This window comes from Trachemys scripta, chromosome 1, assembly GCF_013100865.1.
Source record: "Trachemys scripta elegans isolate TJP31775 chromosome 1, CAS_Tse_1.0, whole genome shotgun sequence".
Lineage (NCBI taxonomy): Eukaryota > Metazoa > Chordata > Testudines > Emydidae > Trachemys > Trachemys scripta.
This window is the reverse complement of record NC_048298.1, coordinates 303,346,265-303,373,007: the sequence shown is the minus strand read 5'-3', so window position 1 is coordinate 303,373,007 and position 26,743 is coordinate 303,346,265. Positions and strand designations below refer to the sequence as shown.

Sequence of the window (26,743 nt, the reverse complement as noted above, 5' to 3'; positions counted from 1 at the left end):
TTTTTGGACTATATTTTAGTGACTTTGCTCCAATATGCTAGATTTGTGACTGGGAATGGAAACTTATATAAATATGTTTCCTAGTAGGCCAAGATTTTTAAAATGCATTATTTGCCAAGGTTGTTATCTCACATTTTTGCTATCTTGAGAGGTCATTATGTTGGGGAGTTTCTGTACTAAACATTTTTATTATTATAATTAATTTTCACATAAGAATGGTCATACTGGGTCAGACCAATCGTCCATATAGCCCAGTATCCTGTCTTCCAACAGCGGTCAAGGCCAGGTGCTTCAGAGGGAATGAACAGAACAGGTAATCATCAAGTGATCCATCCCCTGTTGCTCATTCCCAGCTTCTGGCAAACAGGCTAGGGACACTCAGAGCATGGTGTTGTATCCCTCCCCATCCTGACTAATAGCCACTGATGGACCTATTCTCCAGGAATTTATCTAGTTCTTTTTTTAATCCTGTTATAGTTTTGGTCTTCACAGCATCTCCTGGCAAAGAGTTCCACGAGTTGACTTTATGTTGTGTGAAGAAGTACTTACTTTTTAAAAAAAAAACCCTGCTGCCTATTAATTTCATTGGGTGACAGCTAGTTCTTGTGTTATGTGAAGGATTAAATAACATTTCCTTATTCACTTTCTTCACACCAGTCAAGATTTTATAGACCTCTATCATATCCCCCCTTAGTCGTCTCTTTTCTAAGCTGAAAATTCCCAGTCATTTTAATTTTTCCTCCTGTTTCATACCCCTAATCATTTTAGTTGCCCATCTCTGTACTGTTTCCATTTCCAATATATCTTTTTTGGGATGGGGTGACCAGATCTGCACACAGTATTCAAGGTGTACACGTACCATGGATTTATATAGAGGCAATATGATATTTTCTGTCTTATTATCGATCCCTTTCTTAAAAAAGCAAAGGTTTCAGAGTAGCAGCCGTGTTAATCTGTATCCGCAAAAAGAACAGGAGTACTTGTAGCACCTTAGAGACTAACAAATTTATTTGAGCATAAGCTTTCGTGGGCTACATCCAATGAAGTGGGCTGTAGCCCACAAAAGCTTATGCTCTAATAAATTTGTTAGTCTCTAAGGTGCCACAGTACTCCTGTTCTTTTTAAAAAAGCAAACAGAATGTTGAGAATCATTGATGGCCGCTGCACATTGAGGGGATGTTTTCAGAGAACTATCCACAATGACTCCAAGATCTCTTTCTTGAGTGTTAACAGCTAATTCAGACTCCTTCATTTTGTATGTATAGTTGAGATTGTTTTCCAATGTGCATTACTTTGCATTTATCAACATTGAATTTCATCTACCATTTTTGTTGCCCAGTCACCCAGTTTTGTGAGATCCCTTTGTAACTCTTTGCAGTCTGCCTGGGACTTAACTATCTTGAATAGTTTTGTATCATCTGCAAATTTTGCCACCTCACTGTTTACCCATTTTTCCAGATCATTTATGAGTATGTTGAACAGTAATGGTTCCAGTACCAACCCCTCAGGGATACCACTATTTATCTCGCTCCATTCTGAAAACTGATAATTTATTCCTACCCTTTGTTTCCCATCTTTTAACCAGTTACTGATCCATGAGAGGACTTCCCTCTTATCTCATGATGGCTTACTTTTCAAAAGTCAATTTAAATTAAATACATTTTTTTTAATTTATATTTTTTTAGCAATCTAGACCTGTTATGTGTTTTGGTGTAATTTGCATTATCCTTATGTTAAATTTGCATTATCCTAACAAAACATTTACTTTATTCATATCTCTTTTATATATCTCATCGGTCCTGACACACACACCCCTGTAAATTTGGACACCTCCCCTAATTTCAATTCCTGGGGAAACCACTTTTTAATGAGACCCTCATGGGTTCTGGCGTGGGGTGTCAAGTGACAACCAGGGGTGTGTGGTCGGAGGATTTATTTTTCCGGTATTGAAGCAGGTTTTCTGGAGGTATCTGGATAGCCTGTTCCATGATGCAATCTACTTCTCTGGTGGAGTGTCCTTGTTTGATGAAGGTGGTTTTAAATGTGTTACGGTTTGTATCCTGGACTTTCTCCTGGGACCATATTGTGTTGTAATTTGCAGGATCATCCAGCTTATCACAGTTCTGTGCTTCCACTTGAATAAACTGTTTTATTCAATGGCACATTTGATCCTGATGAATCCAAAGGGATCTGTTTTCTGCACTTTTTGAGATGAGCACAAATCCTCTCTCTTTCGTGCTACTTACCAACTCTTGATAAAATTTATATTTTACTTCAGAAGAATTATCTACTTTCATTACTTCAGTCTATTCAGTTACTTGTTTCCTACATTTCGTTCAGCTGTAGACAGGCTGAGTCATACTAATGCATATACTAAACCATACTAATCACTTCTTGGCATTATTGTTCAGTAGCTTTCAGATTTACAGCAGTTAGAATGAGAAACAGCCACCTAGTGAATTCAACACTGTGAAAGAGTTGTTTGCCAATCTTATCAAGAACCATATTATCAGATACCCTGTCTACCTTCCAGAAGTCTCTAGGTGCTAGCAAGCCAACTTCCGTGATAGTTAAGAACTCCACTCACTGCCCTCTTCAAATCCAGTGACAGTTGATTCTAAACATGCATCTCTCTCCAGTCATCAGTGACTCCTCCCATTTCTCCTTCAGGCTTGTAGACAGAGCTATGAACATTCTTACTACTTTCAAAAGACATGACAAAAACTTTAATGGTCTTATCACTTTTAGCATACAGAATACTTAAAAAGCTTGAAATTAGAGACTCATGTTTCTAAGATAAACAACTTCCAAATTTCTGTATTGTTCATGTAACTACTTCAGAGTAACACAGAAGTTTAAAAAAAAAATGAAAAAAGCCAAACCTCTTTTATCTCACCAGGGTTAAAGATTTTTTCAGAAACAAAAGTTAAAACGTTGAAGACTTTCTCGCAACCCTGGATTGTACAGTTTACTATCAAATCTGGCGAAACACCCTATATCAAGGAGGCATACAACTGTTATTTCTTCCAGATGTGTCCCCCCTCCCTTCTCTGGACTGAACCCCAGCTGTCAATCCCTCTACAGTCATCATTTTCAGTTAGTCAATGGAAAAGCCAAGACAGTGAACCGTTTATTTCCAATGAAAAAGAAACAGAGTACTCAAAGGGCCTAGGAGTTTTGTCTGTAATTTTGATGGGTTGGGAGTCTTATAGGTTGACACTGTGCTGATTTGAATCTTTTTGTCTCTACATAAATAATTAATTGTATATGTACATTGAGTCTAGAATGGGCACATTCTATGGATTTAATAAAGAAATAAAATCAAAACAATGTAAATTCTTTTTTCTTGTATAGACAGGATGATTCAAACATTACACCCCCTAATTATGCGGTCAGACAGGGCACAATGCTCCCCACTAGACATATTTTACCAGAAAAGATAATGTAACCAGAAGACATGATAAAAACATATGTGATCTTTATACCTGTAACCCATATATTAGTGATGACAAGGTAATATAATGCACTCTGATATCAACAGAAGCAACTGCAGAATTCAGACAAAGCCTTTTCTCCATCAGGGGCCTCATCCTTTGTCAGCAATGGGAATTATTTGTACCCTGTAAGGCAGCATTGGGCCACAGGTTGGCACAGCTGTATAAAAGGATTTACCGAGTCTGACCTGAATACAATGCAGTCACATGGATGGAGGAGGATTATAACATAAACCACATAGCAACAGCCCTTGCGACAGATAAGATGACCTTTTTGCTACAAGTCTCCCCCTTCTAATCACCTTACCCTACCTGCTAATCCCTCAGAAATCAAATAATTATTCTGGTACACGCAAGCAAATGCAAGCTTCACATCTCTGCCATGCAGTCAGACAGGATGAATTACCCATTCCCAAAGTTACAAAGCAATAAAAGTGTAGGAGGGAATGAGACCATCTCTCTGGCTTTGTCTACCCTGGTAGCATGTAGGACATGGGCGGCGTGTAATGGGGAGGATGGGGAGCTGTGGCAGATTACTACATAGGCCTAACGGGACCATGCCTAGGGGCTCTGGTCAATTTGGGGGGCCCCCAGAAAAATCTCCCTCTACAACGGCCCCAGGGATGGGGGGAGCCCTTGCTCCCTGCCAGGGTCGAGGCAGGGGCACAGAGCTTTCCTGGGCTCGGGGCCACAGCTGGGGCAGGAGGGTGGTGGAAAGGAGTGAGGGGGCGGGGCTTCAGGGGGAAGAGGTGGAGTGGGAGTGGAACAGGAGCGAAACCACAGGGGAAGGAGCAGAATAGGGGAGGGGCTCCAGGCTTGGAGCTCCAACACTGCAACGCCCAGCTGGGAGGGGATGGGGGAAGATGCTCTGGGCTCAGAGCTCTGGCCAGGGCCGAGAGCTCCGTCATGGTCCCAGCTGGGGCTGAGAGCTCAACCCCGGCCAGGGCTGAGCTCTCAGCCTCCCACTTGTGGCCCAGACTGAACTCTCAACCCTTCCTTGCCCCGGCAGGGGCTGTGGAGGGGGCTGAGAGCAGTGGGCATGGGCGGGGCCTTGGCCGGAAAAGGCACAGCAAGGGGCTAGCCTCCCCAAGGGGAAGCTTCACCCGTTGCCCATGATGTAGGATACATGTAGCTATACACCACAATGAAAAACAGGTTCCATCCACCCTGCAGTGTAGCAACGTGCAGCAGTGAAAGGCTTGGGCAGGGGGGAGGCAGCAGGGAAAGACTTTCGCTGCCGGCAGGACATTAAACTGCTAAAAATAGCAGAGTAGACATAGGCTGCACTGCTTCGTTGTGTAGAGAGCCATGTAGGGTACATACCCTAAGGCTCTGTCATGTCTTTACTCACCTAAACAGTGCCTCTCCATCTACACTGTTATTCACACTCAAGCTGGGGGGCATGCAGTGTACGTACTCTTCATGCCACCATAAGTGTAGACATAGTCTCTATTAGAGATCTGTACATCTCTCCCAGCTGGCTCCTTTTGGAGGTGCTCTCATGAGCTGTGTGGCAATAGCAAGAACCAATGCTGATGTTCAAGCCACACGTGAGCTGCTTTTGGAATTGGCGAGAAAGCACAGGCATCATCATTTCATAAGAAGACAAGATCTGTGGATCACCTCAGCACATAACAAATTATTCGGGTACTACTGGAGGAAAATTCCATTCACTATGCATGGGCCAAGTACTGACGACATGAACAACTACAATGCTCTTTTAATGTTGCTTACATCTCAAAATTATATACACCACACAGTGAATTTACATATGTGTATTTGCCCCATCTATTTCCAACCATCTTAGATGTTGCCCAAAACATCTAACGTCAGATACAGCTTTAAGAGAACAAGAAACATTTTGATTAACTTGTTTTCCCTTAGCAGGAAGGCTACTCCTAGTGGAATTGAGGTGTGCACAATAAATGTTATTTAAAGCCCAGCCCTGTTCCTACTGATCTGTTGAATCATAGAATCTCAGAAGATTAGGGTTGGAAGGCACCTCAGGAGGTCACCTAGTCCAACCCCCTGCTCAAAGCAGGACCAATCCCAACTAAATCATCCCAGCCAGGACTTTCTCAAGCCAGGCCCTACAAACTTCTAAGGATGGAGATTCCACCACCTCCCTAGGTAACCCATTCCAGTGCTTCACCACCCTCCTAGTGAAATAGTTTTTCCTAATATCCAACCTAGATCAATGCAGTCAGTATCTAAGTAAAAAGCAAAACTACTGACATAATGAGCCAATGATCATGATCTCCATGTTTTGATAGTTTAGTGAAATAATTCTACAGCTCTATGATGAAAGACCACAGACACACAGCTTAGTACACCCCAGCCTTTTTTCACATAGCTGAAAGTTGCTGACTGGCAGCTTTCTAAAATGAGCTCTGATTTTAAACTATTCCTGAAGCAGAATGAGGAAATAAAACAAATGCAACCCAAATAAAGGACTGAACCAAGAACTTCCATGGAAAAAATTACTTACATCCAACGAATCTTCATTCACTAGGATGAGAGACATATTCTGAGAAATAAGCCTGCAGGAGTACCCTGTAAAAGATAAAAACAAGGGTTTCCTTGTAAAAATTACAAATATTTTAATTTCACTTTTGATATAGCACCTTTTATTTGAGGAGCTCTAAGGACCAGATTATGAGCTCCATGGTGAACAGTTATTTACAGGAGTAGTCCGTTGTGAGTAACTGATCAGCAATATGAATAATGAATGGAGTGTTTTTTTGTTTGTTTTTGTAAGGGTGGCATAGAGAGACACACATTAACAGCAACGTAAGTCATTTAGTCAGACTACAAGATTTTTCATTGCGCTAGTATATTTTATAGGAGTTATTGAAGACTGACATATGAAAAAAGCAACAGAGGGTCCTGTGGCACCTTTGAGACTAACAGAAGTATTGGGAGCATAAGCTTTCGTGGGTAAGAACCTCACTTCTTCAGATGCAAGCCATACTTGACATATGAAAGAATCACTTTAACCAACAACTGAAATGCAGCCTCCTCTTGAGTGGAAAATAGCAGCTGTTTAGCAGCATACGGCTGTAATGCACAACATTTAGGTCAGGAAGTAAAGAAGAATTTTGAAAATTGTGATTATTATTATCAAGGATGTTTCTGCCTGATGCTCTTAATAACTTACGTTAAGTACAATTATGGCCCATGATAATATGGCTTTGCAATAATATTTTGGGCAATATTTTACAATGAATACATTTGTGTTGACTAGATAAGGATTACTTTCTACAAATAAAAGAGGTTGGGGGCCAGCAGTGAGACTGTATGCCTCTGTTGAGAAAATTATGAAGCATAGCTAGTAAAACAGAGTTCACAATAGGAAAGCTGCACAGTCCAGGACTTTCTGTGCTATTTCACCCAAAGAGACTCACTATCAGAGAGAGTAATTAAACCTTTTAGTGGGTAATGACAAACAAAAAACAGACTTCACAAGAAAAAACACATAAGGATTATTTTGGCTCCAGTGTAATTCCAGCCTACTACTTCCATTAAGGGGGGAAAAAAGTCCCAGATGCTGAATTTAAGGGGGAAAAAATTGGAATTCTTAAATTAGCTCCAGACTGAAGAGCCACATTTTTTATTTTCACTGAAAAAAATGGGATATTACAACTTTAATAATTTCCCTCCATGTCAGACTTATTCTTTCCCCAGGGAACGGCTGCAGCTTTATGCAGTAGACTGTTACAAATTCAGTATAACTAATTCAAAAGGATTTTCTAGTAGTTTTTGATTGGAACAACAGCTGCAACAGTGAGCAGTAATTTTGAAACTGCTGCTCGCTGTTTTATTTTACATCTTTCAAATCAAGCAAGACGCCATTTGACAGCTGGAGCAGGATGAAGAAGTTCTGGAGAAAACGTTAAGCAGTTCTGCTATATGTCTTGGCAATTATGAAGTCAAGAGGGCCCAATCCTGCAACCAGTGAAGTCAATTGAAGTTTCATCATTGAGTTAAATAGGAATAGGATAGGGCTCAGAAACAGGGCACAAAACACAAACCAATCACCATTTTATAAGTTTCTTATATATTATGCACAATTTTGGACCTCTAACATCTTAAAATATAACATCAGTGTGTTAAAAGTATAGTAATTTGCACTTAAAGTTGCCAAATGACGTTTATAACTATATATTCTATACAAATGGTTAATATAGTTACTTCTGGCAGTTCTAATATGGCAAATTAAAACTAAAAGTTCAGACACTCCAGTTTGGTAAAATGAGATCAACTTCTGGATCAAAGCTAGGTATAAAATGTCAATCCACACTTGTAAATTGGGGTCTAGATCCTTAATCCAAAAATGTAACTAAGTCCATAAAATGGCTGAGACAGGCACCTCCGGGACTTTTATTTACCTGAAATTAACCATTAAATTAAAGCTAGAAGGGTGCCAGAAGTTATGCACAGTAGTTGTAAACCTTTTTACTTACAAGGGAACTTTAAAATGTAATTTAAAACAAGCTTTACAAACATGATTCAAACTGTACACAAAATGTTACTGCTGAACATTAGACTGACTATAGTGATCATTTAAAGGCACAGTTTTAAAAAGGTATCCCTCTGCATCCCAATATTTGCTTTATTTTGAGCATGTGTACAAATTTCTAAAAGATATGAATTAGTGGAAAACAATGCCAGATAAGATTCAGTCAGTCACAGAACAAGCCTATGTAAATCATATGACTTCACTAATTAACATAGACACTATTCTGAAAGGTCTATACTTACATCTGTTGTTGCATTTTACTAGCTATGGCAAATAAAAAGAAAGTGCTTTTGTGGTTGTTGACTATTGTCCTTTGAGGAGCAAGCTGAGATCAACAAACTGATTTTACAGAAGATTCACACCAGATGCAGTGGTAAATGACTCTTAAAAATATTTAGATATTAAGCCATCCACCCTATTTCTACTAGAAATACTACCACTTCAGAAAATTCTGTTTAATCCATTTTAGTGCCTTTGAATTCTACAGGTACATTGAGACCTTACACAAGTCCAGTAAGCAAACAATAACTATATGAGTCATGCAGACTGCATCTGAAATTTCACTTACACTAACTGAAGCCAATTTTAAAGCTAAATAATGAAAATTACCGAGTGTCTGAAACTTTGCTAAAGTAATGCAAGTTCGGTCACAGAGTTCCAGAATTTTGGCAAAAGGCCACTCAGAAAATTACTAACAGTCTACCTGCAGATCTGTGTACATAATGGCTCATAGGTCACTTTTGTTCAAACAGCTAAAGGCCTTAAAGTCAGAGCTAATTTGAGGATGCTAAGAAAGTATCTGCTTCAACAAGAAAACAGCACATGTTACTAAGATAGGTAATTCCTAAAGGAAAAAAGCTAATGGCTGTTAGTAAAGATTTGTAAACCCGCAAAGAAAGAAAGGCAAGTGTGAGTGGTGCTTTATACAGGCTAACTCTAGCTTTCTTTGAGGACTTTTTGGTAAGGATGATGGTTGCAGACTTTGGCAACAAGATAACACCGGGACTATGTATGTATATATGTGCATGACAGCCTGTCCATTCACAAGACCAGACTGAGTGAAGCTCTGCTTCTCTTCGTCTGATAAGAAGGGCTGAAGGACTTTAGGATTAAGTAGATAGGCTCTTATGTAGTTGCTTGTCCTATATGATATGGTGGCACATCCGTAAGCATGAGAGACAAGTAAACATGTGGGCACAAGTTCCATAAAACAACAGACATTTGCTATGGGATAGAAATCCAAATTAGGAAACTTGGTTCCAATTCCGTTCTGTCTTCCACCGAACTTCCTAAAACTGTTTGGTACTTCAGGATCAGGATTGAGATGCATGCATTGCTCATCAGCCTTACCAAGAAAATAATTCAAGATCTGGAGAGATGCTGTTCCATTTGTTTCAAACTCATAGGCTGTGTTTTCAAAGAGGCCTCTAAAAATACACCTAAAATATATATTCTTTAAAAATCCATATTTGCAATGCAAACCAGACAGAGAATCAGAACAGCTGCTCCTTTTATTATATTATTACTATTTATTATTTGTATTGTAGTAGCACCTAGGGCTCTACTCTGGACCAGGACCCCACTGGGTTAGGTGCTGTACAAGCACAATAGGCACGCATGCCTGCTTGCTCAGATAACTGAAGGGTTTTTCATAAGCAAGTTCTTGCACTTGCATACAGTGCAGGCACTTTTTCTAGATGGTCATGGAAAAGCTGGCCTCCTCTACCACGGCACTGGGAATGAGACGGGCTTTTTAAATTTCTTACTTATAACTAGTTGTTTATTTTTGCTGTATGCTTTCCCTTCTTGTATCTCATTAGAGGGCAGTGCCACATCAGAATAGTCTGTCACAGCATGAAGAGCGGTGAAGTAGAAGCTGGCACCCAGAAAGTTTCTGTAACATCCATTGATGGGTCTCAATGGCATGAAGCAAGACCAACTCTTGCTCCCTCTTATGGGCATGAAGCTGTGAAGCGGTCAATCTACCACAAAAGCACTTTCTTTTTATTTGCCATAGCTAGTAAAATGCAACAACAGATGTCAGTACAGACCTTTCAGAATAGTGTCTATGTTAATTAGTGAAGTCATATGATTTACATAGGCTTGTTCTGTGACTGACTGAATCTTATCTGGCATTGTTTTCCACTAATTCATATCTTTTTGAAATTTGTACACATGCTCAAAATAAAGCAAATATTGGGATGCAGAGGGATACCTTTTTAAAACTGTGCCTTTAAATGATCACTATAGTTAGTCTAACGTTCAGCAGTAACATTTTGTGTACAGTTTGAATCATGTTTGTAAAGCTTGATTATACACCTGTAGGTGAAGACAAGTTTGTCACACAGCACAAAAACTATCATTTTCACATAGATGAAGCTGTAGAGGGCTGAGCTGGATAGGTCCTTCCTGAGGACTGTGTTGGTGCAGTCAGTTTGACTCTGCTGGCATGGTGGCAAGGGCTAAGGAAGAAGTGACTCAAAAGATGTGACATTTTCAACATCAATCTCCAGAGTCATCTGAATTCCAGCCAAAAAGGTCATGTGACCATTTATAGACAGATGGAAAACAACATCCATAGCCCATCCCCCCACCTATTCTGTATTGTCCTTACGGTGGTATTTTAGCGTCTCTGAAAGTTCTCAAGGAAAGCGCCACCACCACTTTCCTGAGGCTCGGTCTACACTAGGAATTTATGTCGGTATAACTACGTCACTCAGGGCTGTGAAAAATCCACACCCTTGAGTGCTGTAGTTATACCAACCTAATCCCTGGTGTAGACAGTGCTATGTCGACGGGAGGGCTTCTCTCGTTGACGTAGCTACCACCTCTTGGGGAGAAGAAGCACCTGCGCCGTCGAGAGAAGCTCTCCCATCAGCATAGATAGGACTTCTTCACTAAGTGCTACAGAAGCACAGCCGCACTGGCATAGCTGCACCGCTGTAAGTGTAGACAAGCCCTTAGAGTATTTACTCCACTATCTAATATGTCTCACTGCAGGACGGTTCTCCTGATATTTCTCCAACATTCTTCTTTCTCTAACTTCATACCATTACTTCAAGTAGTTCCCCTTTGTATCATGCTGAAAAATTCCTCTCCCTCCTTAGTGTACACACTCTGGTAGTCATGACTTAGCCAAGATTCAGAGATTTAGGGTGAAATCCTGGCTTCATTGAAGTCAATGGCAAAATTCCCACTGACTTCAATGGGGCCAGGATTTAACTCATAGTTCCTTTAATCTTTCCTCATATGTCAATCCCTCAGACAATTAATCTTTTTTTTTTTTTTTTTTGTGCTCTTCTCTGAACTCTCTCCAGTTTGTCCATATCTTTCTGGAAATAAGATACACAGGACTGAATGATATATTCCACAGAAGTCTTTTCCCAGTAGAAATCAATATGATATTTATATATATACACTACACAGGAAAAACTACAATAAAAGAACATTAAGGTTGAAAAGCCAAGCATTCAGATGTTAAGAAATGCCAGAATAAAGGTTCCCTGTGCAACTTTATTTCAGCCCCAATTGTTCATATGTATTATCAAACAGTCTTCAGTCACATCTCATATTTTCCACAGGACCCCTGTCTCAAGATGGACAGTGCTCACTTAATGAGCAGCTATTTCCCCCCCCACACACACACACACACATTGTTCAATGTGTAGCTCTATCCCTTAGTTACTGCAAACTATTCAAACCCTGCTCTGAAGATAAATGAATTTCCTCATGGGCTTTTCTATGGTGCTCATCATTATAGTATATGAGTGTTTCACAATTTATTTTCAGAACACCTCTGAGACGAGGAGGTATTTATTTGCTCTGTTTCACAGATGAGAACTGAGGCAGAGAGAGAGATTCAGGTCAAAAGTATTCACTAATTTTGGGTGCGATACCTAGGATCTGATTTTTCAGAGTACTTAGCATCATATAGCACTTTATATGCACAAGCACAGCTCCCGCTGCCTCCAATTGCAGCTCTGTGTAATCAGCACTTCTGCCAATCAGACCCCAGGATCTCAAGTCAGGTACCTAGAAAATGAGAAACACACAATTAGGGTTTGCCTACACAACCCTCAGCAGTGAGCCTATAAGCCTGGGTCAAAAGACTTCCTAAAAATAGCCACCACGCTACAAATAGCTGTGTAGGCATTGCAATTCAGGCTGGAGCTTGGGCTCTGAAGCCTAAAGCGTGAGCCGCAAGTTAAAAGCACTGTTTATACAGCTCTTTTTAGCATGGTCGTGTGAGCCCCGCAAGCTTGAGTCTGTCAACTCAGATTCGGAGGTTTGCTGCCATGGGCTGCTGCCGGCTGTGCAGGCATACTCTCATTGACTACTCTGAAAAATTTGGTTTAAGTGACTTGATTAGCATCACATAGGAACTAGAATCCAATGTATCAGGGCAGCATTCAACTGCCTTCTCTTTCTGTAATCCCCTGGCTCATTCACTACACATCTCCCAACTGGTGCAAAAAATTAAGCAATGGCCCGACAACAGACTCCTTCAGTACACAACCGATTCATCCTCAGAGCAGGTCTGTCCTATGCACTGAATGAGGCAGATATTCTGTGGAAGAAATTGTATATGATCATGTAATTGAAGACAATATCATAATGCATACGCACCTGGGTCTGAATTAAGGTTTCACAGGCAACCTTAATTGTGGTATTTTCTAAGTTTTAAGTGCTTGACTTTGCAACTTTGATAATGTTCTTTTAACGGATTTTTGTGTATACTTTTCTATACTGAAAAAAACAGCTGAAAAAAAACCAAACTTCATCATATGCATCATATTGACACCCACATGGGTCACCAGCAGGGTTGAAACCTTTACAACCATAGCACAGCTCTCTGCCACTTGTGCTAATGGAGTAGGTGACAGCAGAAGTTGTCATTCTCTGTGTGGACAAGCACTAACTAGGGGTGATACATACACACTTTGCAGAGGGTTTCACAGATATTTGCTGCAGCAGAGGAATGGTGAGACTCAGGAACGTTGGGTTGCATTCCAGGCTCTGGAGGGGAGTGAGCTCTAGTGGGCACAGGTTCTCCTACCTGTGCCCCCCAAGCTTGACCCTTTCTGTCACATCCCTTCCAAACTGGCCCTGTCCCAACCTTGTCTTCCCCACTTTAGCTCCTCATCCCAGTCCCAATCTCCCTGATTACCCAGCCCCAGTCTCCATTCCTCAGGCTCCTCATCCCAAACCAAGTCTCCTTTGCCCAGTAAATCCTTGCCTCACCCCCTGGATTTTTCAATCCGAGTCTTCTTGTACAGCCATTCCCAGTTCCTATCCCCACCCTCTAGCTCCTGAACCCTAGTCTCTTTGCCTAGCCAGTCTCTCCTTCCCTCCCACTTCCTCATCTGCTCCGTCTCTCTTCCCTCCAATCTCCAGATACACTCCACATCCCCATGTTCCCTATCCCTCCTGACTCCCATTCCCAATCTCCATCCCTAGACTCCTTGTCCAATCTCAGTTCCCCTCTTTCCCATCCAAGCTCCTTGTCGAAGTCTTTGCCCAGCCAATCACAGTTCTTCCCCCTCACCTCAACCACTCAACAGATCAGTTGTTGCTCCTTCTCCCAACTTCTTCCCACAGCTCCACTTGTTCCCAGTCCAGTTTCCCATGGAAGGTTCCTTGTCTCGACCTATTTGCCCCCAGAACCAATTCTTGCCCCTTTGCCTTCCAATCAGGCAGCTTCCTCCTCCACACTGCCTGGGCTCAGAAGTGGGGCATTAGGAAAACAAGAGAGCAGCTTCCCACCCTCAGTTCATGTGCCTGCCTGACCCTGGCCCAGCCACAGGTGCCCAAAGCTGCAACTGCAGGTAAAGTCCTGCTTAGCCCTGGGCTGTAGCATGGCCAGTGTGGATGGAATCTTTGGGGAATTAGCTCCAAAGCTCTAGCAAGTCTCTGGACATGTGCAAACGGACTTTTCAAAGGCTTAGGGCTGGTCTACACTAGAAACTTACGTCAGCATGAATTCAAGAGCTCTGAAGGACCTCAAGAATTAGGTGGCAGACCAGCTCTCAAAAAATATGGAAAAGCTCATTAAAACGAGCTATGGTGCCCACCCTTTTCCCATTATTACCCATCTGTGATGGGGTGCACCGACCCCATGCTAGGCTTGAAGGGATTAAAGGACAATACTAGGTCCAGGTAACCCCGCCCCTCCACACCTGCAGAGAATGCCCCAACTCGAGAAGGGATCAACTCAGCTCGGAAGGCTGAGGAGGAAGACAGACCTACTGGAAGGGCTCCTGGACAAGAGCACCGGAGAAGTCTGCTGAGAGGAAGAAGACTGTAAGTTGAGCGCAGTTGGGGCTGAATATTTACTTTTCTTTTTACCTTATATTGGACTTTGAGCTGGGGGAGAGAAGCAGATGGTAGGAAGTGACCAAGGGAGAGTAACTCAGGGGGACTCAGGGTCAACAGTGTCTGGCATCCTAATTAGGGCCCTGGATCAGAGCCCTGTGGAGTGGGAGGGCCCAGGCTCCCCTACCAACTGGCCCCGGTGCAGGAGGGGCTTAAGTCTCATGCCCACTTCATTCCTCATCTGGTAAGAGGAGATATTGGACTGAAAGACTTTCCCACTGGGAAGTGGCACTAGGTGTCAAGAAGTTTTTCATACAAGCTGATTTCCCCCTACTGCTGGAATGCTACTTTCACCTTCAAATATATAAATTAGACAGCACCTTAAACTCTAATTAACGTTTTTCATTCAATGGAGGTTACAATGTCCTTCTTAGTCACTAACACCAGTTACCTTAACGCACACATTTGCTACATATCTTCATGGTTCTGTATCAGGTGAATTCAAAGCAAAATAAAATATGAAGGTTGCTGTTGCTACCTATGTTGAGAGCTGTTTCCTGTTTGTCCCCTGTCAGGATCCATATCTTGATTTCTGCTTTCATTAGTGTTGCTATAGTTTCTGGAACACCTGCTTGAAGGCGGTCCTCAATGGCTGTAGCTCCAAGAAGCAGTAAATCCTAAAACAAACATAAGAATTTGAGGGGTTGTTTTCTTTAGGTAAATATCAGCTTAGACCACACTTAAAAGGGAATTAATGCCTGCATGCTGCACCTCATCACTAATACAGTGTTTTGACAAGAGATGAAGAAGTTACTCACCATGTGCAGAAACAATGGTTCTTCAAGATGTGTCCTCCACTGTAGGTGTGCCTGCGTCCTTGCACTGCTGATCAGAGAACTTCAATAGCAGTGTCCAGTAAGCCCACACATCCGCTGTCTCTCCTCGTGCTGTGCCGAGGCTAGTCAGTGTGTGCGGGCTAACCCCCCTAAGTTCCTTCTCTAGCACAGAGTCATTGACAAGAACTCCAAAGTAGAGGGAAGAGGGTGGGTTGTGGAGGGACACACATCTTGAAGAACCATTGTTACTGCAGAAGGTGAGTAACTTCTTCTTTGAGTAGTATCCCTATGGGTGCTCCACTGTAGGTGACTCCCAAGCAGTATCGTTTCTGGAGGGCCGGGACTTCAGAGTCTGGTCCATTACAGATGGCAGTACTGTGGAGCCAAAGATGGCGGCGGAGTCTCTGGTGATCACATAGTGTTCTGTGAAGGTGTGGGCTGACACACATGTCGCCGCTCTACAGATCTCCGAGATAGAAACATTCTTGAAGAAGGCAATGGATGAGGAAATCAACCTTGTGGAGTGTGTACAAACAGTCTGGAGGGGTCATACTGCAAACTTGATAACACTGTCTGATGCAAGTTGAGACCCATTTGGAAAGCCTTTGGGCTGATACTGCTGAGCGCTTGGATCTTTCCAAAACAAAGAGGAAAAGCTTAGGGGACTTCCTGAAAGCCTTAGTCCTGTCCAGGTAGAAGGCCAGGGCTCTCCTGACATCGAGGGTATGCAATATAGCCTCCCTGCTGTCTCGGTGAAGCTTGGGGTAAAAGATTGGAAGGTGAATCAACTGATTCATGTGAAACGGGGAGGTAACCTTAGGGATGAATTCTGGATGTGGCCTAAGAGTAACCTTGTCAGTGAAGAATATATAGGGGGGATGCACCATCAGAGCAGTTCTCTCTCCTATTCTCATGCACAAGGAAATCACTATCAGGAAGGCCATTTTCATGGAAAAGTATGTCAGTGAATAGGTGGCCATAGATTCAAAAGGAGGCCTAGTCAAAGCTTTCAGTACCAAGCTTAGGTCCCACGTGGGAGTCAGAAGTCGAGGTTGTGGGAAAAGGTTTATTATACCCTTGAGGAACCTGGATGTGACAGCACTGAGTACCTCTCAACAGGGTGGTGGAAAACTGTTATAGTTGCTAAGTGAACCCTGAGACAGCTTAGAGATAGACCCCATTTCATTAGGGTTAATTCATAGTCTAGGTAGGATATGTGGAAGAGTCACAGATGTTGGGGAGATTTGTTAAGAAGAGCACCAAATCATGTTTGCCAGTAAGTATGTCAAGTCAAGGACTTTCTGCTGTGCAACAGAACCTCTTGTACTTCCCTTAACAGGAGCTTTCTAGATGTTGGACCCAAGCAGAAGCCATGCCTTGAGGTGGAGAATCCCCAAGTTGGGATGTAGGGTACGTCCTCTGTTCTTTGAGAGGAGGTTCAGAATGGCTGGGAGAGGGATTGGTGGGCACGTTGTGAGCTGTGACAGGTAAGGGTACCAGGTCTGCTTTGGCCAAGTAGGAGGAATCAGAATGACGTGGGCTCCATCTTTATTTTCTGCGGGACCTTCAATAGTAGGGGAAATGAAGGGAAGGTGTTATTATACTGACAGATGAAGAGAAGAGAGTTACTGTACAAGTGGAGAACCAGTGTTGACAGGGCCAATTCAATCAGGGTGGATGTAGTCCACTCCCAATAATTGATGAGGAGGTGTCAATACCAGGAGAGGGAAAGTTGCTTTTTGTAGTGAGCCAGCCACTTCCAGTCCCTATTCAAGCCCAAATTAATGGTGTTAAATTTGCATATGAATTTTAGTTCTGCAGTTTCTCTTTGAAGTCTGTTTTTGAGGTTTTTTTGTTCAAGTATGGCTACCTTTAAATCTTTTAAATCTGTTATAATGCCTGCATCTGTAATTTTCACTCCATGCATCTGAAGAAGTGGGTTCTTTACCCATGAAAGCTTATGCCCAAATAAATCTGTTAGTCTTTAAGGTGCCACCGGACTCCTTGTTGTTTTTGTGGATACAGACTAACAAGGCTACCCCCTGATACTTGACATCAGGCCTGAGAGCCACCTTCATGAAGATGGTCATCTGTCAGAGCTCTCTGTGCTTACGAGATCGTGGAGGGAGTTGTTGGCAAAGACCACACTTTTGCTGGATGTGGCCTTCCCTGAGACAGTGAATGCACTGGGAGTGCTTGTCTGCAATCGGGATCGCCTCTTTGCAAGTAAGGCACTTCTTGAAGCCCGGGAAACCAAGCACACCCCATTGGTGGGGAAGGGTCCCCAGTGGGGGGAGAAAAGAGAGGGGAAAAATAAAGTATTTTTTAATTATTATTTTCAAGGGTAAAATAAGAAAGGAGAAAAAAACTAGAACTATAACTAGGAGACTAACTAGCTATAGATATATAAAATAAAGCAATAGTCTTATAATAGCTCTGTCTCTAGCCAGGGGCAGTTGAGAAGGAACTGAGGAGGGTTCGCCCGTGCGTGCTGACTAGCCTCATAGTGCAGCACGAGGAGAGACAGCACATGTGCAGGCCTAGTGGACACTGCTACGGAAGTTCTCCAATCAGCAGCGCAGGGACATGAGCACACCTACAGTAGAGCACCCATAGGGTCACTACTCAAAGGAGAAATACAGTACGGTAATTTTTGGTGTGGTTCTTCTATTTCCTCTGCGTACAATCCACATTTTAGAGGTGTATAATGGAGCCAAATGTTTCTGATCAGAAAAATGGCAACATTTCAAAAGCAATTAATTGAAGTTACACAACTTAAACGTTAACCAGTGGATGAACATACATACTGGTGCATTCATTAATCACCATAGCAATATGCTTGAACGGTCACAATCTGTATTTCTTAAGCTCACAAAACAGAAATCACCTAGCATCACATCATTTAAACTATTTCCCCTCCCATAAAATGTACACACAGCCTGCATACAATCACTCAAGGCTAAAATTATTGCAATTATTTACGGACATAATCACATCATATGTAACACAAATGGAATGAATATTGAACAATCCAAGTATCTGTACTGTATATACATATACCATATTCCTGGAAAGAAAAAGAATGTCTCATACAACTAGTTAGTGCTACAGAGCTTTGCATATTTTTCTGAAATTTTAGGGCCACTGCAGGAAAAGATTTGGCCATGTTACAAAAAATATGGCAGACAAAATGCTGCAGAAATAAAAGCAGCAAACTCTGCCAAATAAAGCCGCAGTCCTATCTGCCAGTTTTAACCCTGAAAGCATTTAAGTAATTCATCAGCCAAAGGAGAGGAGATTTTTTTATACATTTTGTAATCATTTAACTTAGTTATTTGTAACTTTACAGATATTGTACAGGAAAAATTTCAGCAGCACAGACTGAAAAAAGTGTCTTTTGGATTGAGAATTAGAAAAATAAATATGAAAACTGGAGTGGATACAACAGTAGAAAAGTGAGAAAGAGCGAGAGTGTGCATACGTGTGTGTAATATATACATATATTCCAGCAGCTGTATTTATTAATTCAACATGTGATACATTTAGCAAAATAATCCTGCTTGAAGACTATGAAACTAGTCACATGCATAAGGTAAGCAGGATTTAGCCCTCAGCAGCATAAACGTCTGCAGTTGTTACCTTTTCAATGATCTCATAGCACTCCTCCATCTTTTGAGTTCTGTCTTTCAAAATTGTGCTGGTTTCATTATAAACATTTAACCACTCTCGATAAGAATTTTCTGACAGGTCTGCATATGCAATGCACAGAGTCCTCAAACCTACAAAACAGAATATAGATGTTGCACACATTAACCTACTGATGGGGAGGATCGCATCATTAAAATCCTTCTATTGAATGAACCAGCTGATGCTAAACACCTGGTCCCTTCACTGGAGTCAATGAAAGTTTTGCACACACAAGTGCAACATCGAGCTCTAGAAAGGCAAGACAATCTCCCAGTAAAGTTTGGAAACATTTGGGTTTTTCCACCAACTTCACCCAAATGGGGCAGATTATGAATTTACTGACACTGGCGTAAATCTAACCAATTCCATTGACTACCCTGGATTTACACCAGTATAACCAAGATCAGTAGCTGGCCTAACATGCACAAACCTCTCCCCAATTTTCAGTAATATAGTAATACTGGAGCAACAACAGTGTCATCTTTCATCTAATTTTCCATTTGAGGCTGAAAGTGATTTGTTTTAAATGTTAATTACTATAAGTTACACAACCCCAATGAGGTTGGTAAATATGATCATTATTATATTTTAACAGCAGGTATTTCATATATGCAATGCTACTCATCCCAAATTATTGCTCATCCCAATACTTCCTTTCAGAGAAGAGAATGTATTCTTCCCCTCCGTGCATGCATATAACTCATAGCTATATGAACGGGAGTTACACCTACACAATACATAGAGAATAGGCCCCTTGGAGTATAAAAGAGATCGTTTTATTAGACGGCTGATCAAGTTTAACATATATGAGACCATGTCTACACTACAAAATAAGTTAACCTAATGTACACTGGCATACAGCTATTGCAGTTATTAAATTGCTTGTGTGTGTGTCCACACGTGGCACTTGGTGTCAGCACGTGGCACCTTGTATTGATTGTACTGTCAGTGTGGGGCATTGTGGCATGGCTCCTGAAAGCCAGCAACAATTGATGTAAGCGTCAACCTAATTATAGAAACTGACTCTACGCTGCTCAGGGAGGTGGTGTTACTGAATTGGCATAGAGAAGCACTTACGTCAGCGGGAACCAAATTTAAATGAAGACTCTTCCACAGCTAGGTCAACACAGGGCATCTTACATCAGCCTAACTGTGTAGTGTAGACCAGGCCTAATTAATGATTTTTATTCTGGCATGGATCAGTCAGCAAAAGGAGGAAGCATGCCATATAAAATAGAAAGGCTTTATTATTTGGGGTTAGGGGAGTTCAAAGAACAAACTGGAAAAAAATAGGACTTAGGAAAAAATAACCATCAATTCATGTTTTTACAGTAATAAAGTAAAAGGTATATAAAATGAACAAAGCCCATATCCCTTTTAGCGCTTCCTTGTCAATCAATGTGTCATGGATTTGTTACCAGTAAAATAAAAAGTTGGCATGTTTGATTTTAGATTGTAAGCTCCTAGGGGCAGTGCCAGTGAGCCAGATTCAGACATGAATCTACATGAGTTGAAGTTGTAATGCACATCTTTTTCCCAGCTCTTTCAGCTTGTATGTTACACTAGTTTAGACACTTAGGGCCTAATTCTCATCTCTTCTGATTTTACACTGCTATAATTCCATTGATTTCAGTGTAGTTACTTCTGATTTACATGTGTAAAAGTGAGATCAGAATCAAGTCCCTACTCTCCCTTATTCTTATGCAGGACTCAGTACTGCTCCCACTGAAATCAGTTTCACCATGATTTCAACAGAAGCAGGATCAGCTTGTAAACTCCTTTTTTAGACTTACACATGGGTAAGTGAGTTTACCTTACATATACGACACATCACCCTATGAATTTGTCTCTGTGTCTTTATTTTTGTCTTGTTCAGCACTGAACAATTTGTTGGCATTTAAAAATTAATACATAAAGTACTAATAATAATTCAAAAAATTGATTCATACTTGCATGTTGTTTCACTTACCTTCTGTGGCAAAGTATTCAAGATGCAATAGTGTTTGTTCCATATACTGGGAATCTTTTGAAAGTCTCTCAAAAATAACATTATCCTATCAAAACCAAATTAAATATAAAGAGTAAATTCACATGTAAACTCTTCACTCCTGTACCTACAATACACAAGTGTTCAACCCCTCTATATCTAACTGATGTGAGGTGCCTAAAGTGGACTTGATAATATCTGAAAATGAAAATACATACCATAATGAATTTTGGTTTACCTATTAAATGGATCTAGCTGCTTAGAAAACCAAAGCTGGAATGTTACAGTTTCTACCACCATATATGAACTCCAAGCAGAAGTGAAAAGGGGTGGGATACTGTAATTGCTTTGCAAATACAAAAACACACATTGTTTCTTTAGATTTTTCTTCCCTTACCCCAAACTTGTTACACTGTTATTTAAATTTAGAATACAGTGACAGCAAAGATGGAATGCTCCATTTTGAATTACTGAAGTGAGACTGGGTTTTCCAAGAACAGAAGAGTCCTGAACAATAAAAAACACAGTTCCAACACAGATCCATACTTAAGAGTTTATCTTGTAATTCTTACTCAGGCAAAACTCCCATTTATGTCAACAACAGTTCTGCCTAATTAAGAAGTCAGAACAATAAGCAACATAGGTTGGATTCCGTTGCTGAGAATTGCCTTAGAAGCACCATCCACCACTGCCTGTGGTTATTTCTGGGACTGATAAAGGTCTGGGGTGGAGGGGAAATGAAGAGAGAAAAGTTGCCTGAGAAATCAGGAACAGAAAAAAGGTGTAAAAGACATAAAAGAAAAGGAACTTCATTTTTAATATCTAGATGAACTTCAAATATAGTTGTACATAAATAAATAATTTATAATATCACTTTCATTATTTTATGAGACAAAGACAGGAATATATTCACGGTTCTGCCCAATAAATGCAAACTCACTTTCAAAAGTTATGACAAATATTTTTCTTAAAACAAAACAAGTTGATTTTTGGTGTCATTCTTGCCTCCCCTGATCTTGCGATTGTTGCGGCCCCTTTGCTGCTGCTAGAGGGTATTCTCCTGTTCCCACTGAAGTCAAGGCAAAACTTCCACTAACATCTATGGAGCAAGATCAGACCCACAATATCTCTCCTCTTTCTTCTTCCCAATGCTAGTTCTGTGATGGGTAACAGCTGTAACATTCAGCAACACAAAACTGACAGAAAGAGGAAGAAGGAGCACAGCAGTGTGAAAATGCAGATGTCAGACATGGTCAGTTCTGTTGGGTCCAGATTTGTGTGTGACTTTCTAAAGTTTTAAGCAATGTATAATTACAGTGGCCTTGATTCACCTCTGTTATTCCACTTTCGTGTTGGCATAACTCCACTGAAATCAGTGGAGCTAAGCTGGAGTATAGTAGAGATGCATCCAGCCCTGTATTTCAAATGATTTTTTAAAAGTGTGTTTAAAAAAGCACACACACTGTAGTAAATTAGAGCCTTACGGTAAAACGTCACAGAAGTAGCACTGTTAAAATAAACAGAGATTTAATTCCACATGATAAAACTGAGCCCCCCTCCATCACTTTCCACTGAATTTAAAGCCATACCCTGCTGAGGTTGTTGATGCCTCTCATTTTTTACAGTCGTTTCATTTTGATACATTATCCCTCCTGTTGGTGAAAGTAGAAGCACAGCATATTATGAGCAGGGACAACTAGCAGCAGCAGCAGCAGAAGTTCATGAGACAGGCAAGGCTAAATGCTTGAGAACAGACTCCAGTTTTGAGGTTCAGACCACAGTGTTTAGATGTCTAACTTCCTGACTGTACCTGCACATCAGGGAAGACATCCTGCCTGCACTGAAGTCAATGGCAAGACTCCCATTGACTTTAACGCAGGCAGGATTTCACTTCAGGCACTGAGAGTCCTAAATACTATGTGTGCCTGCAAACAAAATCAGAGAACAGGTTAAGGCTCCTTAAAAATTTGGCCCCTAATATGTGCAGCTAACAGATATTCATTAAAAGGGACAACATTTCAACATTCTAAAAACCATGTGACTGCTGCAGCAACTCGCAGTATTTCCACTATTCTCTGTTAGTAGTAGCGGATTACTTACAGCCCCTTTGCAGTACAGACGTAGTCGCCCCGTTGGAGTTCGAACTATTACAGACATTCTCTTTCTGTTACTATGAGAAAACAAACAGTCATTTTGAATTATTTTAATAATAATATAACGTATGGAGATATACTGATCTCATAGAACTGGAAGGGGCCTTGAGTCCAGTCCCCTGCTTTCACTAGCAGGACCAAGTACCGTCCCTAATAGTTTTTTTTCCCCCCTCACCGATCCCTAAATGGCCCCCTCAAGGATTAAACTCACAACCATGGGTTTAGCAGGCCAATGCTCAAACCACTGAGCTATCCCTCCCCACAATTTTCTAATCAGATCTATGGTTCTAGGAGTAAAAGCACAGTCTGCTCCACAAGTTTTCTTCCATACGCTTGGCACATTATAAACCAGGTCATACAAAAACACTCGTAAATGTACAATACATTACAATCTTACACATGCCGTTTCCATCTTCCGATCCTATGCTTCTTTAATCAATATGAACATAAATGGCCTGATTTATAGTAGTTTATGGCATACAGATGCACACCCACATTTGCATTCCTAATGTACACGGGCAATTACTGGGACTGCCTAAACTAATCTGGTATTTCTGAAGTTAGTAATCTGCATGCACAGATATTGGCTCATGCAATTAATGTAATTACACACACACAAATTAGGCATGAATTGCAAGTGAGAGTTTCTATGCCTAAAACTTTTGAAAATCATGCCCCAAATAATTTACCATAACTTTTCAAAAACAAAGATAAACTCACTGAACACTCCAGTTCAAAAATACAAATGATTATCATATAGAAACGTGTATTTTGTTGAACCTGATACCTTGCTCCCAGTGCTGACACACTTCAAGATTGCAAGGGTAGAGTGCTCATCCTCTGAGAAAGAGGGAATGCTTTGCACTGCTTAACTTAGAGAATTTTTTCACTTGACCAGAGCTCAAAGAGCCGGTACTACCACTCCTCTACATCTTTCTTAAGGAATAAAACTAATGGGCTCCCATCAGGGTCCCACCTAATACAGAAGGATGGTGGCTAAGAAGTGTGTCCTGGAAGTTCAAGGAGGGAGAAGATTTTGTGGAGTGTTGTGTCCAGTTCTGAGTTCCACATTTCAGGAAAGATGTTGGCAAATTGGAGAGAGTCCAGGGAAAAGCAACAAAAATGATTAAAGGTCTAGAAAACATGACCTATGAGGAAAGATTGAAAAAATTGGGTTTGTTTAGTCTGGAAAAGAGAAGACTGAGAGGGGCATGATAGCAGTTTTCAAGTACATAAAAGGTTGTTACAAGGAGGAGGGAGAAAAAATGTTTTTCTTAAGTCTGAGGATACAACAAGAAGCAATGGGCTTAAATTGCAGCAAGGGAGGTTTAGGTTGGACATTAGGAAAAACTTCCTAACTGTCAGAGTGGTTAAGCACTGGAATAAATTTCTAAGGAAGTTGTGGAATCTCCATCTGTCATAATTATAAAGGGAAGGGTAACAGCTCTCCTGGGTACAGTACTATAAAATCCCTCCTGGCCACAGACTCCAAAATCCTTTTACCTGTAAAGGATTAAGAAGCTCAGGTAACCTGGCTGACACCTGACCCAAAGGACCAATAAGGGGACAAGATACTTTCAAATCTTGGGGGGGGGGAAGGCTTTTGTTGTGCTCTTTGTTTGGGAAGTTGTTCGCTCTTGGGACTAAGAGGGACCAGACATCAATCCAGGCTCTCCACATCTTTCTGAACAAGTCTCTCATATTTCAAACTTGTAAGTAAACAGCCAGGCAAGGCATGTTAGTTTACCTTTGTTTTCTCAACTTGTAAATGTACCTTTTACTAGGGTGTTTACCTCTGTTTGCTGTAACTTTGAACCTAAGGCTAGAGGGGGGTCCTCTGGGCTGTTTAAGTTTGATTACCCTGTAAAGTTATTTTCCATCCTGATTTTACAGAGATGATTTTTACCTTTTCTTTCATTAAAAGCCTTCTTTTTAAGAATCTGATTGATTTTCCTTGTTTTTAGATCCAAGGGGGTTGGATCTTGATCCACCAGGAATTGGTGGAAGGTAGGAGGGGGAATGGTTAATTTCTCCTTGTTTTAAGATCCAAGGGGTTTGGATCTATATTCACCAGGGAATTGGTGAAGAGTCTCTCAAGGCTACCCAGGGAAGGGAATTAGCATTGAGAGTGGTGGCAGCGGACCAGATCTAAGCTGGTAGTTAAGCTTAGAAGTTTCATGCAGGCCCCCACATTTGTACCCTAAAGTTCAAAGTGGGGAAGCAGCCTTGACACCATCATTGGAGATTTTTAAGTGCAGGTTAGGCAAACACCTGTCAGGGATGGTCTAGATAATACTTAGTCCTGCCATGAGTGCAGGGAACTGGACTAGATGATCTCTCAAGGTCCCTTCCAGTCTTATGATTTTATGTCTGTGTGTGTGTGTGTATGTGTGTGTGTGTGTGTGTGTAACAAGGCTGGAGGTAATATCACTGTTGTATATGGAAGGCAACACCTTTAACTCTGGACAGCAAAAGATACTAGAAAAACATCAACAGTTTGGAGGGAATTCAGAGGAGAGCAACAAAAATTATTTTAAAGATTTACTTGCAAAAAAAGAATAAAAGCGTATGAGGAAAGAGTTAAATTACCATGGATATGCTAACACTCTATCTTATGCATTTTTGACCCCAAGAAGAATTGGTAGAATTGTTTAAGCAGGTATAACTAGGAGTAATGGGATAAAAATGAAAAAAAATTAGGCTGAATGTTAGGAAAACTACGTTTGGGGTATATTAGATGGCAGAACAGTCTCCCATAGGAAGTGGTGGTAATCACTTGAATCATTTCTAACTGGACACTCAAGAATATACTGTAGGGAACAATCCTGCGCTGGCAGGGGTATCAATTAGATGACTTAATGGGTGTTTTTCACTTCTAAGTTTTATGTATGTTATTAAGGGACCTAGGCACTGTTCCCACAGATGAAGCAAGAGGGCTGATTTCATGAACCCTGGCAAAATGCCAATAAAAAGAATACTATCAGCACACTATAAACTATGCAAACAAACCTCCTGCTTTAGGAGAAATTATTCAACAAATGAATGCAGGGTTCTTCAAAACATACAAAGAGGTGAACAATGGGGACTTTTATGTTCCTCTTAATTTTGCCTTAGTAGTAAATTGCATTTTGTGAGTTTCCCCCCCAATTTCTAAAACATGGATTGGTTCATCTGACATGCTACGAAGCTAGGCAGAATCTCTCACCAAATGGAGTTTTGTGCCTCTTACCAGTAGCAATCTGTGCACTAAAGATTCAGAAAAAATTTCCTAGCAAATAATTAGCTTTATTCTTACATTCAAAACAAAACAAACTACATAAAAAGAACAGTAAGATTTCACAGTAGAGCACACACAAGTCAGGAAATGTCAAAGTTAAGATTGGTCACACAACCTTAACTCTCTCTGCAACTTTAACTCTGCCCCTTGTGCACACACATTCAGTACCGAGTTTGAGTCTCCACTTCTCTACAAGACTTTTACATCAGTCTAAACCCAATGAAATCAAACAAGTTAGACTGGCATAAAACAGAGCGTAGAATTGGATCCTGTGAATGAAGCAGGAGTACATAACAAATAGGGCCCTACCAAATTCACAGTCCATTTTGGTCAACTTCACAGTCATAGGATTTAAAAAAATCATAAATTTCATGATTTCAGCTATTTACATTTAAAATTTCACAGTATTGTAATTGTAGGGGTCCTGACCCAAAAACGAGTTGGGAGGAGGGGCGGTCACGGTATTGCTGCCCTTACT

At 41.0% G+C, this 26,743-nt stretch overlaps 1 protein-coding gene across 3 annotated transcripts in view; it reads right to left on the bottom strand.

Annotated features, from left to right (window-relative positions):
* The window catches only part of ATP8A2 (ATPase phospholipid transporting 8A2), a 584,689-nt gene that overhangs the window by 381,321 nt on the left and 176,625 nt on the right, over positions 1–26,743 (bottom strand). For all 3 annotated transcript variants that reach the window (XM_034758733.1, XM_034758730.1, XM_034758731.1), the window contains exons 20-24: positions 22,936–23,005; positions 20,818–20,902; positions 18,801–18,940; positions 14,864–15,002; positions 5,983–6,047 (exon numbers count right to left, since the gene is read on the bottom strand). In XM_034758733.1, the coding sequence (XP_034614624.1) occupies positions 5,983–6,047; positions 14,864–15,002; positions 18,801–18,940; positions 20,818–20,902; positions 22,936–23,005 (499 nt within the window). The remainder of the gene's footprint in view (positions 1–5,982; positions 6,048–14,863; positions 15,003–18,800; positions 18,941–20,817; positions 20,903–22,935; positions 23,006–26,743) is intronic.